General features: G+C 42.3%; 1 protein-coding gene across 4 annotated transcripts; it reads left to right on the forward strand.

Annotated features, from left to right (window-relative positions):
- The first annotated feature begins 5,694 nt into the window (after positions 1–5,694).
- Positions 5,695–17,676, forward strand: LOC109897084 (cellular tumor antigen p53-like). Of its 4 annotated transcripts, none has more exons than XM_020491612.2 (11): positions 5,695–5,868; positions 7,405–7,560; positions 7,757–7,823; positions 8,038–8,274; positions 10,787–10,973; positions 11,266–11,378; positions 11,819–11,928; positions 15,875–16,005; positions 16,075–16,172; positions 16,307–16,410; positions 16,579–17,676. In XM_020491612.2, exons 2-11 carry the CDS (start codon positions 7,502–7,504, stop codon positions 16,664–16,666), a joined length of 1,194 nt encoding a protein of 397 aa, XP_020347201.1. In that variant the 5' UTR covers positions 5,695–5,868; positions 7,405–7,501; the 3' UTR covers positions 16,667–17,676. The 4 variants fall into 4 exon arrangements, with proteins under 4 accessions (XP_020347201.1, XP_020347202.1, XP_020347199.1 ...); XM_020491613.2 differs by having other exon boundaries at positions 8,068–8,274; XM_020491610.2 differs by having other exon boundaries at positions 5,732–5,868; positions 15,875–16,172.
- Positions 17,677–18,172: the final 496 nt, after the last annotated feature.

Consider the following 18,172-nt stretch of genomic DNA (forward strand, 5'->3'; position numbering starts at 1 on the left):
GGCAAAAAAGGAGCACATGCTATACTAGTATGGATGTCTATCTATGCTTAACTTAGATTCTAAATAAAAGACTGATTATAACTAGTTAGACTTGCATAGCCAACTCCTTGAGACCTGTAACCATAAGAGCAAACACACACTCTTAGAAAAAAAAGCGTGCTATCTAGAACCTTTCAGGGTTCTTTGGCTGTCCCCATAGGAGAACCTGTTGAAGAACCCGATTTGGTTCCAGGTACCTCTTTTCAGAGACAGTGGTAGCTCACTAATGGTGAGGAAACTCTAGTGTGAAGAGTAGACTAGCCTGATAACCTAAATCAGTTCCTAGCAATGGGATATTTTCAAAGTTCAGCAATCAGCCAGAGTCACAATATTGAAGGCATTTTATTTTAGCAATGTTTTTACCAGGCAACCACTCTGTTTGAAAATCCCATCACCGCCTCTCTTCTGCAAATAACACAGATGCCTCAGCAAAGATGTATTCTCATCGACTAGGACCCGTTCCCTGTATCTGTCGTTGTGTAACGGTAGGACTGATTTCAAAAAGTAGATACAGTTGAAGTCGGAAGTTTACATACACTTAGGTTGGAGTCATTAAAACTCGTTTTTCAACCACTCCACACATTTTTTGTTAACAAACTATAGTTTTGGCAAGTCGGTTACGACATCTACTTTGTGCATGACACAAGTAATTTTTCCAACAATTGTTTACAGACAGATTAATTCACTTATAATTTACTGCATCACAATTCCAGTGGATCAGAAGTTTACATACACTAAGTTGACTGTGCCTTTAAACAGCTTGGAAAATTGGCTTTAGATGCCTCTGATAGGCTAATTGACATCATTTGAGTCAATTGGAGGTGTACCTGTGGATGTATTTCAAGGCCTACCTTCAAACTCAGTGCCTCTTTGCTTGACATCATGGGAAATCAGCCAAGACCTCAGAAAGAAAATTGTAGACCTCCACAAGTCTGGTTCATCCTTGGGAGCAATTTCCAAACACCCGAAGGCACCACGTTCATCTGTACAAACAATAGTATGCAAGTATAAACACCATGGGACCACGCAGCCGTCATAGCACTCAGGAAGGAGACGCATTCTGTCTCCTAGAGATGAACGTACTTTGGTCCGAAAAGTGCAAATCAATCCCAGAACAACAGCAAAGGACCTTGTGAAGATGCTGGAGGAAACAGGCACAAACGTATCTATATCCACAGTAAAACAAGTTCTATATCGACATAACCTGAAAGGCCACTCAGCAAGGAAGAAGCCACTTCTCCAAAACCGCCATAGAAAAGCCAGACTACAGTTTGCAACTGCACATGGGGACAAAGATTGTACTTTTTGGAGAAATGTCCTATGATCTGATGAAACAAAAATAGAACTGTTTGGCCATAATGACCATCGTTATGTTTGGAGGAAAAAGGGGGAGGCTTGCAAGCCGAAGAACACCATCCCAACCGTGAAGCACGGGGGTGGCATACTCAGGTTATGGGGGTGCTTTGCTGCAGGAGGGACTGGTGCACTTCACAAAATAGATGGCATCATGAGGGTGGAAAATGATGTGGATATATTGAAGCAACATCTCAAGACATCAGTCAGGAAGTTAAAGCTTGGTTGCAAATGGGTCTTCCAAACGGACAATGACCCCAAGCATACTTCCAAAGTTGTGGCAAAATGGCTTAAGGACAACAAAGTCAAGGTATTGGAGTGGCCATCACAAAGCCCTGGCCTCAATCCTACAGAAAATGTGTGGGCAGAACTGAAAAAGCGTGTGCGAGCAAGGAGGCCTACAAACCTGACTCAGTTACACCAGCTCTATCAGGAGGAATAGGCCAAAATTCACCCAACTTATTGGAAGACTACCTGAAATGTTTGACCCAAGTTAATCAATTTAAAGGTAATGCTACCAAATACTAATTGAGTGTATGTAAACTTCTGACCCACTGAGAATGTGATGAAAAAAATTAAAGCTGAAATAAATAATTCTCTCTACTATTATTCTGACATTTCACATTCTTTAAATAAAGTGGTGATCCTAACTGACCTAAGACATGGAATTTTTACTAGGATTAAATGTCAGGAATTGTGAAACTGAGTTTAAATATATGTAAACTTCCGACTTCAACTATGCAGTCCCATCCTTGTAAACTACTGTACACTGTGTAAAACAATAATAATATGATGATAGATCGACTTGTATTATTAATGCCTTAATCATAAAACTATCTGAAATCCATTCACGCAAACTTGGCCAAGACTTATAAGACTGAAAACTAGAAGAGTTTAGTAAGTACTTATTATGTTCTTATAATATCTTTACACGCTGCTATTTAATCAGTTAGTACTGCTGTCTCATTCAGAATGGTTAAGCATGTGTTTGTCATTTAGATATGGTTATGATCGAATTAGGTGCTTGTGTGCACCGTACAACTCAAATGTAGTTATTTTCTATCTGTTTGCATTGCTCTGAAGTGACCTTACTAACACCATTCATGGTATCTATATCCTAGATATGTCTATATACAGTAGCCTACTACTATGATCAGGATTAGGTTCTTACTGCAGGTTGGTACCATCAAGATAATTTCCTGGTCCTGCACATGCATGTGTAAATATCCAATGTCAATTCGCTTGAGTGCCTTCTTGTATTATATTTTAGCTAAATTATCATTCTATTTTTACTTCATAAAGTTTGTGTTTTTCCTAGTCTTTGTATTCAATAGCTTATTTTTCTATTGTTGTTGCATTTTCCAGAGGTGAACCTGAAAGAATGCTAAGCAGTTTATTGCACTCTGCATCCATGTATATTTATTTATTTAAATTTGTTTTATTGCACCTTTATTTAACCAGGTAGGCCAGTTGAGAACACCTTTATTTAACCAGGTAGGCCAGTTGAGAACACCTTTATTTAACCAGGTAGGCTAGTTGAGAACACCTTTATTTAACCAGGTAGGCCAGTTGAGAACACCTTTATTTAACCAGGTAGGCCAGTTGAGAACACCTTTATTTAACCAGGTAGGCCAGTTGAGAACAAGTTCTCATTTACAACTGCGACCTGGCCAAGGTAAAGCAAAGCAGTGTGACACAAACAACAACACAGAGTTACACATGGAATAAACAAACATGTAGTCAATAATACAATAGATAAGGTCTATATATACAGTGTGTGCAAATGATGTAGGATAAGGGAGGTATGGCAATAAATACGCCATAGTGGCAAATTAATTACAATATAGCAATTAAACACTGGAGTGATAGATGTGCAGAAGATGAGTGTGCAAGTAGAGATACTGGGGTGCAAAGGAATAAAATAAATAACAGTATGGGGGATGAGGTAGTTGGATGGGCTATTTACAGAGGGGCTATGTACAGATGCAGTGATCTGTGAGCTGCTCTGACAGCTGGTGCTTAAAGTTAGTGAGGGAGATATGAGTCTCCAGCTTCAGTGAATTTTGCAATTCGTTCCAGTCATTGGCAGCAGAGAACTGGAAGGAAAGGCAGCCAAAGGAAGTGTTAGTTTTGGGGATGATCAGTGAAATATACCTGCTGGAGCGCGTGCTACGTGTGGGTGCTTCTATGGTGACCAGTGAGCTGAGATAAGGAGGGGCTTTACCTAGCAAAGACTTGAAGACCTGGAGCCAGTAGGTTTGGCTACGAATATGAAGCGAGGGCCAGCCAACGACAGCATACAGGTCGCAGTGGTGGGTAATATATGGGACTTTGGTGACAAAACGGATGGCACTGTGATAGACTGCATTCAATTTGCTGAGTAGAGTGTCGGAGGCTATTTTGTAAATGCCGAAGTCAAGGATCGGTAGCATAGTCAGTTTTACGAGGGTATGTGTGGCAGCATGAGTGAAGGATGCTTTGTTGCGAAATAGGAAGCCAATGCTAGATTTAATTTTGGATTGGAGATGCTTAATGTGAGTTTGGAAGGAGAGTTTACAGTCTAACCAGACACCTACGTATTTGTAGTTGTCCACATATTCTAAGTCAGAACCGTCAAGAGTAGTGATGCTGGACGGGTGGGCAGGTGTGGGCAGCGATTGGTTGAAGAGCATGCTTTTAGTTTTACTTGCATTTAAGAGCAGTTGGAGGCCACGGAAGGAGAGTTGTATGGCATTGAGCTCGTCTGGAGGTTAGTTAACACAGTGTCCAAAGAAGGGCCAGAAGTATACAAAATGGTGTCATCTGCGTAGAGGTGAATCAGAGAATCACCAGCAGCAAGAGCGACATCATTGATGTCTACAGAGAAAAGAGTCGGCCCGAGAATTGAACCCTGTGGCACCCCCATAGAGACTGCCAGAGGTCCGGACAACAGGCCCTCCGATTTGACACACTGAACTCTGTCTGAGAAGTACTTGGTGAACCAGGCGAGGCAGTCATTTGAGAAACCAAGGCTGTTGAGTCTGCCAATAAGAATGTGGTGATTGACAGAGTCAAAAGCCTTGGCCAGGTCGATGAATACAGCTGCACAGTATTTTCTCTTATCGATGGCGGTTATGATATCGTTTAGAACCTTGAGCGTGGCTGAGGCGCACCCATGACCAGCTCGGAAACCAGATTGCGTAGGGTAGAAGGTACGGTGGGATTCGAAACGGGTGGTGATCTGTTTGTTAACTTGGCTTTCGAAGACCGTAGAAAGGCAGGGTAGGATAGATATAGGTCTGTAGCAATTTGGGTCTAGAGTGTCTCCCCCTTTGAAGAGGGGGATGACCGCAGCAGCTTTCCAATCTTTGGGGATCTCAGACGATACCAAAGAGAGGTTGAACAGGCTAGTAATAGGGGTTGCAACAATTTTGGCAGATCATTTTAGAAAGAGAGCATCCAGATTGTCTAGCTGGCTGATTTGTAGGGGTCCAGATTTGGCAGCTCTTTCAGAACATCAGCTATTTGGATTTGGGTGGAAGAGAAATGGGGGAGGCTTCGGAAAGTTGCTGTGGGGTGTGCAAGGCTGTTGACCTGGTTAGCGGTAGCCAGGTGGAAAGCAAGGCCAGCCGTAGAAATATGCTTATTGAAATTCTAAATTATTATGGATTTATCGGTGGTGACACTGTTTCATAGCCTCAGTGCAGTTGGCAGCTGGGAGGAGGTGCTCTTATTCTCATATCATGTGTACATGACAAATAAACAAGCTTGAATATTCACTCAAAGGTCAGCTAGTCAGCTATCCCTCTTAAGAGCAGGGCTACTAGTGCCATCAATGCTAGTAGCCTATCGACTCATCATCAACAATATTCCATAATTTAGGCATATCAACTAGGGTGGAAGAATGAATATTGGTGAATTACATTAAGCCGTTATAACAGTTGAAATAAGGACATTTTGAGGAGCAGGCATGTCTTTTCTAAACGAATGCAACTTTTTATATATTTTTATTTTATTTTGAAGGAAATAATTTTGCATGAGTTCATAATCTTTGGACATGCACATAATCTGAGAAATTAGACATCATTATCAGACATTATTATCACAAAACATGAACTATGCAATGCAATGTGATGATACAACGCATGATAACCAGTGTGCAATGAATGGTGTGCCTCAAACGCCACAATATTTGTTTTCATTCCTGCATTCAGCCAATATAATTTTAGCAATACCAAAATGTTAAATGTATCCACCTAATATTTTGTTTTTGGAATATTTCGCGCAATTTCATTTAAAAACATACACATCGGTGGGCGCGGCCTCTGATTGGTGGCCTGTGAACTCTGCACAGCCCCTCCCCTATACTGGTTATTGGGGAAATCCCCGAAATGCACGCTTTTCACTGAAACAAAATATTTTGCTTTATAGCTGCTACGGATTGCATTGACAGAGAACCAAGGTGCTGCAAGAAAAGATTCATAAACGGGAGGCGAGGTATAAATCCATGTTTTATTTATTTTAGGCAGCGTAGCAAATTATTTTGCCTGGAAAAGTTTGTGGTCGTTGTTGATTTGAGATTCTAGTAAAAAAGCCAGTCAAGCTTACAGCTGAGCTAGCAGATTTTAGTGGAAGATGGTGGGTGAAGTTTGGTGTGTCTTGTATTCGTTGTATTAATACAAATTTAACCACTACACATTGTAGTATTATATGACATGGAAGTGGGATGATGATCACGAATCGCTTACGTTTCAGACTGTTTTGGGTGTCTAACCTGCTCGCTAATTAGCTAGGACATGCTAGGCCATAACTGAGGAACGCTCAAACCCTCGCGCGATTTGTCAGAAACAAGATTGAGCCACCTTCAGTCGATACTTGTAAAAAGGTCCATTCTGAAAACGCTTATCTGTACCAATGTGTTTCATGTACAACTGCGGCCTTTCCGCAGGGTACTGAAATTCATATTTATAATATTTATAATAATAACTTTTATCTAACAATTTGCGCGCATCTCCCTCGTGCGGCAATGTTTGGGAACACCGAAAGCTGTCTATGCCAGTTAACATGATCTTTATGAATTATGAAACCGTTTTTATTATAATATAAATACTTCAGAATTTACAAAAAAGTTCTTTAGCTGGTTCTCATAGAACAAGAAATAAGATATCCTAAGCCTGTGTTTACCATATATCTTATTTTCACCGTGTATTCATTTAACTTTACATTAGAACAGGGTTCCCCAACTGGATTTGGCCCACAGGTGGTTTTATTTTGCCCCCAAGTTCTCTGAGAAAAAAAATAAGTCTTTATTTTGAATTTTTATTGTCAGACATGACTGCAAAACCCCAAGGAAATCCGCTTCAAGTGATTTACTTTAAAAAAAAAAATGTTCCCAAGTATTCCCACGCATAAGAGAGATGCATGTGATCATATACAAATGTAGAAATCTGGTTGATGATCCCTGCCCTCCAACAACGACGTTCATGTTCCTCATAGGCTCTGTCCAATGAACCATGGTATACATAAAGACCCCTTTATTATTTCTCTCTGTATAGGGTGGGTTGCAAGTTAATCATAGATTTAGATGAGGATTAGCCTAATACCGTGGCACCACTTGCTCACATTGCTGTCTAGCTAACTACACAACCCAGTCGGTCATTACCCGTCCCCTGTCTGCATTCTAGCCTTTTTATTTTTTTAATTTAACTAGGCAAGTCGGTTAAGAACAATTTCCTATTTACAATGACGGCCTACCCTGGCCAAACCTTAACCAGGACGACACTGGGCTAATTGTGCGCCGCCCTATGGGACTCCCAATCACTGCCGTTTGTGATACAGCCTGGACTCGAACCAGGGTCTGTAGTGACGCCTCTAGCACTGAGATGCACTGCCTTAGACTGCTGTGCCACTTGGGAGCTGTTGTCCCCCTTTCCCCACTCATTCCATAAATGTATTGTTTTGAAGACACCGGTAGCTGCTAAAACTAGTATAGATTTTTTTCTTAACTAATTACATGGGTGTGCTCTCTCCTAGATCCTATCGCCTTCCTCCCTCCCTCCTTGTGTCCCTGTGTCCAATCCTCTCCTCCCAAACTGTCTTGTGAGCTGTCGAGAAAGTGAACGGATACAGGATGGAAGAGCTCAGCCCCCCCCTGGGCCAATGTTCCTTCCAGCAGCTTTGGGAGAGCAAGTAAGTTTTGAACAACCTTTAGGACCACAGACTTATGTTTAAGACTACCAAGGTAGGTAGCTACTTCTAGACTAGATCGAGGTGGTTCTGTGTGAGTGGAAGCCCAGAGACATTGTTCAATGTATTAAAGCACCTTTTCTGCATAGGTCTTTTCAGGGCCATAATAATGACTGATCTGGTGATTTCTTTTCTATAGTATGACACCTCAGGGGCCCAGTATTCCACTGGTTGCTACTGAAAACTGGTCTGACCTGGATGTCTCGGTACGTTTGATTGTCTACCTCATGACATAAAGGAAGTATTTTCGTGACGCCACACATTTTTAGAATGGGCTAATGAGCCCCCCCCCAGTGATTGTTTGAGTTAGATTATTTTTTTTCTCTGGTAATTTGATTTCCATGGTGGGCACTCCTGTTTCATTATTCAGACAGAAATGTAACAAGCAACTGATAATTTGAATGCTTTACTCCTCTGTAGATAAATGGCATCCACTTACCTCCCTCACAGCTCCTTCCCGACGCGACTCTCCACAAGGTCTTTGACGAGGTGCTGTTTGAACTGCTGGAGCCCCCGGTTGTGGAGCCCTCTGTGTCAACCCTGGACAGCGTGCCTCCCCCCGCCTCCACCGTCCCCTCCACCAACGACTACCCTGGGAAGCACGGCTTCCAGCTGCGATTCCAGAAGTCGGGTACCGCCAAGTCTGTCACCTCCACTGTGAGTGTCATGCATATGGCTTACTGCACATGCTCATGCCTGAATACATGCACACACGTATAGTTAAGGCCTGAGGAGGTGTGGTATATATGGCCAATATACCATGGCTAAGGGCTGTTCTTCTGCCCAACAGAAGTGCCTGAGCACAGCCCTTAGCTGTGGTATATTGGCCATATACCACAAACTCCAGAGTTGCCTTTTATAAACTGGTTATTATCGTAATTAGAACAGTGAAAATATTTTACCACTCAGTTTATAATTCATGATAATATGTTCATTTATCACTTAAAATAAGTGATGTGTTTTGCGTGGCCTTACCCTGGCGGTTAAGTATGTAAATCTCTCTCAAACAAGGTGACTTTTTCAATCAATATATTCGGCTCTATTTATTCTGTTTCGAAAATGCTAATTAGCATCAGAGTAGACATGATGGAATACTGCAAATCCCTGCAAGCTCCTGCACGTCATCTCTAGCTGACTCCTTTGCTAACAGGTACTGTGTCCATAATTAAAAAAATTTACCTTTTAAGAACAAATTCTTATTTTCAATGAAGGTCTAGGAACAGTGGGTTAACTGCCTTGTTCAGGGGCAGAACGACAGATTTTTACCTTGTCAGCTCAGGGATTTGATCTTGCAACCTTTCAGTTACTAGTCCAACACTAACCACTAGGCTACCTGCCGCCCCATTTAAAACTTGCACAAGACACTTCAGAATTATACATTTTAAAGACATTTAGCCAATTTAATCATTACAAATTTTAACTAACGTTAGATAATTAATCCAAAGATTCTTAGCTTTGCCTCAAGTCAGTCTCATCCAGATCATCACGGCATTTATAGTTCTTTACGATAGCCACATTAGCAACTAAATAGCTGCACATTTAATTTTTGAGAGGTAAATACAGGCGAATATATTAGTCACTTTGTCCTAGAGCGATTTACGTGGTTATCAAAATGTCACACCAGGGTAAGTCTAAACAAAACACAGCCCTTATTTTAAGTGTTTCTAAAATCCCTTATGGCCTGGGTTCCCACACTTTTTCCCTCAGGGCCCCTAGCATTGGGGGACATTCGGCGCCACGTCTATTTCTATGGGCACTAACAATGTTCATGAAACACTTTTCACACCCCTCTTGTTGGCGGAGAACATTTAGCAGGTTTAAAGCAGATTTTCTAGCAATTCTATACGTTTTGGCATGTCTAATGGGTATTCATGTGATATTTGAGTGACACAAATTACAATATCTATGGGCTACAAAACCTACCTAAAAACACTTTGTCTGCCATGGACTAGTTGATCTGGACATTTCTGGCAAGTTATAAATTGCTTTCTAAGGTATGCAATGACTAACATGACAAGAGAAACTGATGATGCACACTGCCAAATATAGAAATTGCACCTTGTGCATTCTACTATTGCAATTTTCAAGAGGAAGTTTAAAGCTAGAATGAGCCCCACAGTTTGGGAACTACTGCCCAGTGGGGGGAATTTATGGTGGACAAATGGTTGGAACCCTTTCCTTGTTTGACTGCTAGGCTTTATGGGTATTATGACTCATACTGTGGTACTCTATAGGAATGAAACACAGCCTTCCATGGGGTCCAGCCCCACCCTTTAAGAAGCCTTGTCTCACTGTATATTCACATGCTATATATATATATATATATATATATATATATATTGATCTCTCTCTTTCAACTTTAGAATTACTTTTCTCTTCTGGAGGAAACATCTATTTTGATTAAGGTACCTATTGTGATTGTCAAAAAAGTAACAGTAAAATGGCTTCAAACCAGTTTAATCCATGGTCTCATTTCAATCAATTAATTACAGTAAATTGCAGTTACTTTACCTCAGACAGAGATGAAGGATATTCCACTCATTCTAATTCCCTGTGGTTGCATTCAACTGGAATCCAGTTCATTGTGACGATTTGCTGAAACTCAAGGTTTTGGCAAAAAAGTATTTGGATTAAAACAGCCAATAGCAGCAAGGTTTCCACAGTGACTCACATGTCACCGTACTATGATAGGTCTATCAGGCTTGAGTTAGGGTGTGCTGCCCTTAAACTAACGCCCCCTGCAACTCATTCATTGGAACTGAGGAGTTGCATGCTGGTAGGTTGCAGTAATGCATGGGTCTGACATGACAGGGCATGTTCCACACAAGGGCTCCATTATGGAAAGGGTTAAAATGCAGCCCTTTTGGTCAAAATGTATAGTTATAAACAGGGTATTTACGATTTCTTCAGAATATTCATATAATTGTTAATGTGTATTATGATCTTATACCTGTCGGTGTTAAGCCCACCCTTTGCTAGTGTTCAGTATTTTATGTAAACTTTATAAACGGATAATACTCACACACAAAATATCGCCGAAGTGAAATAACTTCACCAAAGTGCTTGTTTCTTTCCACTTTTTATCAATTCAATTCACCACTTTGTTTCAAAAATAACATTCCTATAGACACATACAACTGGTTGCTCATTGTTTTCGCTCCCCTCCCAGTATTCTGTGCAGCTGAACAAGCTGTACTGCCAGCTGGCTAAGACGTGCCCTGTGGAGGTGTTGATGGCCATGGATCCCCCGCCAGGAGCCATCCTCAGGGCCACCGCTATCTACAAGAAGTCTGAGCATGTCTCTGAGGTGGTCCGGCGCTGCCCCCACCACCAGAGCGCCTCAGATAACAATGAAGGTGGGTGTGTGTTTATAGTCTACGGTAAACATTCAAAACTGATGAAGATAATAAGTATTTTGCCCTTAGAGTGGAAAAAAATGGACTAATATGCATGATTTTATTTTGGCTCCGTTTTTGTATTTAGCCATGTAAATGAATAAAGAGGAAATGAAACCCATGCAAATCTAATCATAATATTCTCCATGGTCTCAGAGAGATGGAGTGAAGGTATACCTCATGTAAAAGATTGTCCCAGAAACAGAGGAGACTCCCCCTCACTACTTGTCTACTTCCTGTTTTTTTTGTCTAGGCGTGGTCCACCGCAGTCACTTGATTAGGGTGGAGGGGAGCCAGTGGGCTCAATACCTGGAGGATGGAAACACCAAGCGTCAAAGTGTGCTGCTGCCCTATGAGCCTCCTCAGGTATACCATATAGAAAGAGAATTAATAGAACGGTCCTCCCCATTCAAGTAAATTATGGCATAATGGGTGGACTGGCGGCCATTGCAAGTGTACCCAGATGAGCAAGGCAGGAAGTGTACCCCATCAATCTGTTCTGCGATTTGTTGAATCAACTCAAATGAAATTATTTAAACAATAGCCACGTCAGTTTGTATCATTTGAATGAACATTCTACATTACCATGGAAATCATTATATCACCATACCAGGAAGCCATTATGGACCCATGCGTTTACCAGTTAAATTGGCTGGATTTGAGCTTCCAAGACCGTTCTATTCATTCTTATCAATGGTATTTTATTTGCCATTTCTCTTGACACTTTCATTGAGACATCTGTCTATTTTGCATTTGTCAATGTACGTTCAAGTGAAGCTTACCATTGTGTATATGTGTTTGTATAGATGGGCTCTGAAACGACTACTGTTCTCCTGAACTTCATGTGTAACTCCAGTTGCATGGGTGGTATGAACAGGCGGCCCATCCTCACCATCCTGACCCTGGAGACCCAGGAGTAAGTGTCTCTCCATATCCCTTCTCACTGTGTTTGTTTATTTTGGAAATTGCGCATCAGGGTCTGAGTTTGCGTTACATTTTCCGTAATGTGCGTTTTTTTTCGGGATGTATGATCTGTCCCCGGTAGAAAAATTTAAGATATGAGTGCGTCTGTCAGCGGGACTCCGATCCGAATGTAGCATGCATCTGTCACAAAATTGGTTCAAACGTTAAGAATCGCCTAGAATCGCAAACGTTAAGAATCGTGACAACTGCGTCCGTGCCTTCAGCATGTCATTGTTTTGAGTCATTGATCTTCAAGTCATTTTGCATGCCGAACAACCCCACGAAATATCAGTAGCCTAGTAAAACTGCATACTGTGCGCAGCTACGAGCACTGAGTAATGAAAAGTAGGCCTATTCCTGATCTGCCATATTGGCATGTCACTGTCGGCATGCCTAATATTGCGCATGCTATTTTCCAAATATTTGCTTTTTTTGTTTGTTGTGACAATGAATTTTCTCGGTTATGTTTTAATGAAATGTAGTGTTAAATTGTTATACCGGAATAAAAGTAGCCTAAGCTACCCGCACTGCATGGTTGACACAGGAGAAGAAGTAAAACTGTCAACTTCCAAACGGTCTAACCTGGTTAGACCGTTGGATACCATGGATACCATTTCGTGGTATCCAACTGGTAGTTAGTCTTGTCTCATCGCTGCAACTCCAGTACGGACTCGAGAGGCGAAGGTCGAGAGCCGTGCGTCCTCCAAAACACGACCCAGCCAAACCACGCTGCTTCTTGACACAATGCTTGCTTAACCCGAAAGCCATCTGCACCAATGTATCGGCGGAAACACCATACACCTGTGGTGTACTGGGCGCATGCACGCTGACCAGGAGTCGCTAGATGGTGGTGGGAAAAGGAAATCTCAGCCTGCCAAACCCTCTCCTAACCCGGACGACACTGGGCCAATGGGTCTCCCAGTCACGGCCAGCTGTGTGACAGCCTGGGATCGAACCCGGGTCTGTAGTGACAACCGCTGCGATGCAGTGCCTTTAAACCGCTGCGCCACTCGGGAGGCCCCCGCAAATTGTTTTAACAAACAATTGGTCCCCCAAAAAATGCGACCATCCGTTGAATTTTTCAATCCCGACGTGGCCCTCGAGCCAAAAAGTTTGCCCACCACTGGTCTATACCATTAAATTATGAGACAGTGGTGAAATCTTATTACACGACCACAATACCTTTTTGGTTTCGAAGGTGTTCAGAACAATGTTAAGGGCAAAGAAAGCTGTCTGAACACTGAAAGCTTTGTTGAACTCTCTACAACACAAAATCCGTGTAGGGGCCAGCTGGGTAAAAGACTATCTGCATATAATTGGACGAGGGCGCTTCCTACTGCCTGACCTATGTTGTTGATGTAAATTGAGAAGAGCATGGGGCCTAGGATCAAGGCTTGGGGTACTCCCTTGGTGACAGGCAGTGACTGAGACAGCAGATTTTCTGACTTTACACATTGCACTCTTTGAGAGAGGTAGTTAGCAAACCAGGCCAAATACCCCTTTTGAGACACCAATACTCCTTAGCCGACCCAGAAGTTTGGAATGGTGTACCGTATGAAAAGCTTTGTCCATTAAGATAGCAGCACAACATTGCTTAGTCACAGGCAATGGTGACATTGAGGACCTTAAAGTTGCAGTGACACAATCATAACCTGAGCAGAAACAAGATTGCATACCAGAGATAATACTATAGACATCAAGAAAGCCAGTCAGTTTATTGACATGTTTTTCCAACACTTTTGAAAAATAGTCCTATTAAGATTTTAAATAAAGGAACCAATGTGGCTGCCTTCCAAGCACTGCATACTAAGCACTGCCTTCCAACCACTACAACCACACAGACAACGATCTAAATGAGTTTAGGGAGAAGCTGTGTAGCAGGGCAGGGGGGAAAGAGGGTGGAGTGTTGGGAATAGTCACATTAGAAGGGCTGGTATATGAAGGAGGAGTGTCTGAGTCATAGGAATCCTGACTTAATAAAGTGATTTTTAAAGAGCTCAGCCATACTCTTTGTTTTCTTTTCTTTTACATTTTTTTTGGCCCCCTTTTTCTCCCCAATTTTGTCGTATCCAATTGTTAGTAATTACTATCTTGTCCCATCGTTACAACTCCCGTACGGGCTCGGGAGAGACAAAGGTCGAAAGCCATGCGTACTCCGAAACACAACCCAACCAAGCCGCACAGCTTTTTAACACAGTGCGCATCCAACCCGGAAGCCAGCCACACCAATGTGTCGGAGGAAACACTGTGCACCTGGCGACCTTGGTTAGCGCGCACTGCGCCCGGTCCGGAGTCGCTGGTGAGCGATGAGACAAGGATATCCCTACCGGTCTAACCCGGATGACGCTAGGCCAATTGTGCGTTGCCCCACGGACCTCCCGGTCATGGCCGGCTGCGACAGAGCCTGGGTGCAAACCCAGAATCTCTGGTGGCACCGCTAGCGGAACCCCTCGACAACATTCCGCTGAAAAGGCAGCGTGCGAAATGTAATATAACTTTCACACATTAACAAGTCCAATACAGCAAATGAAAGAAACTTATTGTTAATCTACCCATCGTGTCTTATTTCAAAAAGGCTTTACAGCGAAAGCACAACATGATTGTTAGGTGATAGCCAAGTCAAAAAAAAACACAGCCATTTTTCCAGCCAAAGATAGGAGTCACAAAAAGCAGAAATATAGATAAAATGAATCACTTAACCTTTGATCAGATGACACTCATAGGACATCATGTTACACAATACATGTGTTTTGTTCGATGATGTGCATATTTATATCCAAAAATCTGTTTACATTGGCGCGTTACATGCAGTAATGTTTTGATTCCAAAACATCCGGTGATTTTGCAGAAATACTCATCATAAACATTGATTAAAAGATCCAAGTGTTATTCACAGAATTAAAGTGACTTCTCCTTAATGCAACCGCTGTGTCAGATTTAAAAAAAAACTTTAAGGAAAAAGCATAATCTGAGTACGACGCTCAGAGCCCAATCCAGCCAAAGAAATATCCGCTATGTTGGAGTCAACAGAAGTTAGAAATAACATTTGATCTTTGATCTTCATCAGAATGCACTCCCAGGAATCCCAGTTCGACAATAAATGACTGATTTGTTCCATAAAGTCCATCATTAATGTCCAAATAGCCATTTGTTAGCGTGTTCAGCCCAGTAATCCATCTTCATGAGGCACGAGCACTACGTCCAAACTCAAAATTACGTTACAGGTCGTAGAACCATGTCAAACGATGTATGGAATCAATCTTTAGGATGTTTTTAACATAAATCATCAATAAGGTTCCAACTGGAGAATTCCATTGTCTGAAAAAAAGCACTGGAACGAGAGCTAACTCTGTCGTGAGCGCGCATCACGAGCCTGAGACACTCTGCCAGACCCATGACTCATTCAGCTCCCATTCCCCCTCCTTTATAGCAGAAGCCTGAAACAAGTTTCTAAAGACGGTTGACATCTAGTGGAAGCCTTAGGAAGTGCAACTTGACCCCATAGACACTGTATTCGGTTGGCCAAGCTTTGAAAAACTACAAACCTCAGATTTCCCACTTCCTGGTTGGATTTTTCTCAGGTTTTCGCCTGCCATACTCACAGACATCATTCAAACAGTTTTAGAAACTTCAGCGTTTTATATCCAATACGAATAATAATATGCATAAATTGGCATCTGGGACTGAGTAGAAGGCAGTTCACTCTGGGCACGCTATTCATCCAAAAGTGAAAATGCTGCCCCCTATCCCAAAAAGGTTAATACTTTCCGAATGCACTGTATCTAGATGCATATCGAATCATCTTGGAAGTGAAAGATGTACATCCCTAGTGTGTTTTGCTCCCGTGAGTTTATTGCATCTAACTTTCACTATTCTTCACCCCTTTGCTTCCTTTCTAGGGGTCAGGTTTTGGGTCGCCGTTGTTTCGAGGTCCGTGTGTGTGCCTGTCCCGGCCGGGACCGCAAGACCGAAGAAGAGAACACAAACAACGTTCTGAACGGGACCAAGACCACCAACATCTCCAAGAGAAGTAAGACTCGCTCCACGTCTCAACCCTCGTCTCCTATGTCATTGTTGACATTGTCTCCTCTCCCCTCAGAGTCCCAACAGGCCCTGCCCCCTCCAGGGACCAGCAAGAAGATCAAGAATGGCTCCAGCACCGAGGATGAAGACAAGGACAATGTATTTTTGTTGCAGGTGAGGGAATGACACACACACACACACACACAAGCTGACAGACAGAGGCACTTTTGTGAGGGAGAATTTGTGTATCTCTACTGCATGGTTGTGCCCAAGGGAAATCCCCTCTCACTTCCTCCCTCTCCTCTCAGGTCCGTGGCCGAGAGCACTATGAGTGGCTCAAGAAGATCAATGACAGTCTGGAGCTGATGGACCACATTCCTCCCGCTGAGCAGGAGAAATACAAGAAGAAAGGGTAAGCTACCAGCGGCAGCCATCCTGACGACAGGAACTTCTCCCTAAAATCCCCATGTACCATTTACATGCATTACCCCCCCCCCCCCCACACACACATCTATTACCTGCAACATACATGTTCTCCTCTCAATGGTAAACAGTCTCACCCTCTGTTTATCTTTCTTAGTTCTGCAAAGATCCTCAAGCAAGAAGCAATGGCCCCGAAGAGCGGAATGCGGCTGCTTACAAAGGAAGACAGGAGCGACTCGGACTAAGGCCAGGACACGTCGGTCCTCATTCTCCTGTCTATTCCAGACCAACATTAAGTTGCGACTCCCAAGTTAAATGCCCAATACCAAACCCTAGTTCCTACATGTAGGCACTTCTGAAAGGATAGATATTAGCAAGATGGTAATAGCTCCACCTAGACAGCCATACGCTGGACCCAGAAAGGGGTCAATAGGGACGGACCAACATTTTAATAAATGTAGTCATGAACATGCAAGACATGGCAAAATGTGTAGAATTGCAGGAAATTAGTTTCAAAACAGTTCAAACTGTAAAACGTTTTATTTTTTATTGTATAGTTTTTTTATATGGCGGTAAATGACTGTCCATCCGGATCTTTTGACAGCTAGGAAAATTGTGACCGGACCTTCTCAGATAGTACAAGTACCATGTTGGGATTTTCACCATATTTCGGATACTAGTCCAACAATTTCAGTACAACACAAACTGCGTAAGTGTAGGGACTAGGGTTTTGTTTAGAATTAGCTAGGTAAGCTAAGACCCCTCCTCCCACTGCCTTAACCATCTGGTGGGACTTCCTCCTCCTCACCTGCCCCCCAAACAGCACTTTAGCTTGTGCTTTTATGATTTGGACCAATTAAATCAAGTATTCATATCTTGACCTGCCTAGCCACGATGCTTTGTTACCAGTTAATTGGCCAGTTGCCTGTTAGTATTTTTTATACCTGTTGAACATAACTGCTGTTATCCCTCCCCCTGAAACCGTGACTTTCTTTTGCCACTTTTGTTTTTACTTGTAGCTCTGGTTATCAGAATGTTTTTTTCATTGTTAAAAAAAGATATACATTTGAGTTCTCTCTTGTGAAGCGGTCTGATACTATGATTATGATACACTTAGCACATGTATATTTGTTTAATTTATCGTTCTCTTTTTGATGTCATTCGGTGCTGAGACATGAGGCTCTATTTTGTTTAGGGGGAAAGGAAACATTTCAGGGAACTTTTAAAATCAATTAAAGCTATTTCTTAAGTAATACTTAAAATCTTCAGTCTTTTCTCAATACCTGCAGTCTTGAGTTATGAGTTTTTTTTAAATATACAAAGTCCCTGCGGATGAACATGGTGACATGGGTGCGTGACAAGGTTGTCTAGAGACTACCCGTAATCTCGGAACCCAGAACCAAATGTTGCGTACTCTATTATTTCAGCTGACCTACTTCACTGTCCCAGACCATTCTCTAAGTATATTTTATTTATTTAACCTTTATCTAACTATGGGAACCCCAATTACGGCCGGATGTGATACAGCCTGGATTCAAACCAGGAACTGTAGGGAACTGAAGCTTCTTTCACTGAGATCCAGTGCCTTAGACCACTGCGACACTCTGGAGCCCTACTGCTATGTTTACATATCGACCCAGCATGCTTTGCATGTGTGGAGGAAAAACGCAAAACCAACTATCTCTCTGGGTTATGCAAGAACCACAGGTGGCCGTGGCACCTTTAATTGAGGAGGACGGGCTCATGGTAAT

Source organism: Oncorhynchus kisutch, linkage group LG9 (genome assembly GCF_002021735.2).
Source record: "Oncorhynchus kisutch isolate 150728-3 linkage group LG9, Okis_V2, whole genome shotgun sequence".
Classification (NCBI taxonomy): Eukaryota; Metazoa; Chordata; class Actinopteri; order Salmoniformes; family Salmonidae; genus Oncorhynchus; species Oncorhynchus kisutch.